Source organism: Suricata suricatta, chromosome 9 (genome assembly GCF_006229205.1).
Source record: "Suricata suricatta isolate VVHF042 chromosome 9, meerkat_22Aug2017_6uvM2_HiC, whole genome shotgun sequence".
NCBI classification, from domain to species: domain Eukaryota; kingdom Metazoa; phylum Chordata; class Mammalia; order Carnivora; family Herpestidae; genus Suricata; species Suricata suricatta.
Genome location: NC_043708.1, coordinates 11,316 through 12,447, shown reverse-complemented (window position 1 = coordinate 12,447; position 1,132 = coordinate 11,316). Strand labels below are relative to the sequence as shown.

The 1,132-nt window shown below is 43.2% G+C and overlaps 1 protein-coding gene across 1 annotated transcript in view; it reads right to left on the bottom strand.

Moving 5' to 3' along the window:
* Positions 1 to 1,132, bottom strand: part of LOC115301080 (disintegrin and metalloproteinase domain-containing protein 29-like) — a 5,071-nt gene that overhangs the window by 942 nt on the left and 2,997 nt on the right. The window contains exon 2 of the mRNA XM_029950755.1: positions 6 to 1,126. Coding sequence (XP_029806615.1) covers positions 6 to 1,126 — 1,121 coding nt within the window. The remainder of the gene's footprint in view (positions 1 to 5; positions 1,127 to 1,132) is intronic.

The following is a 1,132-nucleotide window of genomic DNA, read 5'->3' as shown; positions in this document are numbered from 1 at the left end:
CACACCGAGGTCATCCCACGGCAGTACTCTGGAAGATCACATATATTTTGGATTGGTCTGCAGAGTGTCTCAGCAGCGGAATAGGTACAGTTCGTACAGCATCTGCCTGTGCTACATTTGCTGCCAGGGGTTAAGATACAATTACTTGCACAGCAGCGATTGTTGTAGCACTGCTTGAAGGAGCCACAGTCACACTGCTCGCCTGGTTCCACCTCATAGTTCCCACAACGATCGTGGGTCAGGCTTTTATTGAAATAGAACATATCTTGGATGAACATGCAGTTAGCTTTAGTAGCCACTACATTCTGCATATGAACAAAGGAACAGTTACTGAAAGAATCTGTCATCACAGGGTATCTATTCATAATGCAGGTGGACCTCCTCTGGCATACACAAAACGAATGGTCATAAAGAATACCAATAGATAAGGCAATTTTTTGTGTTACTAAAACAGACAACAATAAAAAATGTCTGCCTAGAGAAGCAAGAGAGATGAGGGATCTTTCGCTGCATATTCCATACATGACTGGCTGAAACTCAAGTTCATGTGGCGCATCTTTGTTCATAAGTAAAGTTGTGTGTGGTTTAAAAGCCCTAAACAAGTTTATTTCAAAATAGTTATGAATTGGACTCCCTGGAACGTGAAAACTGTCTAAGGCAACTGGATCTGCCTGATTATAAATGACCATGGAGGAAATATAATGCCTTATGTCAATACTTTGAAGCATTGAGTCAGTCAAACTAACTAGCCTTATTAAGAATTGGGCACATTTTGAGACGTTATTGAACACAGTATACATTGTTTTGGAACTGAGAGTGAGTCCTTTCAAAATTCCTTGATGGGATGAATACAACTTACTAGAGATCCTGGGGGCTCCACTGACATTTACTTGAGAGAGCAGGGGGTCCCCATCGTCCTTATACCTCAGTCTGTAAGTAGGTCCCGTTGCGTTGGTGTCTGCCACTATCTGAGAAACAACGTGTTCAAACCATTGGGAATCGCTGAGGGGTCTGATTTCATAGGCAAGGTCATCCAACTTCATGATACCTTCAAGGCCCCCATAGCACGTGTCCATGGTGACCATGGAAAGAGGAATCTCCTCCAGGTAGCCGAGGTAGTAACAGTCTGGAG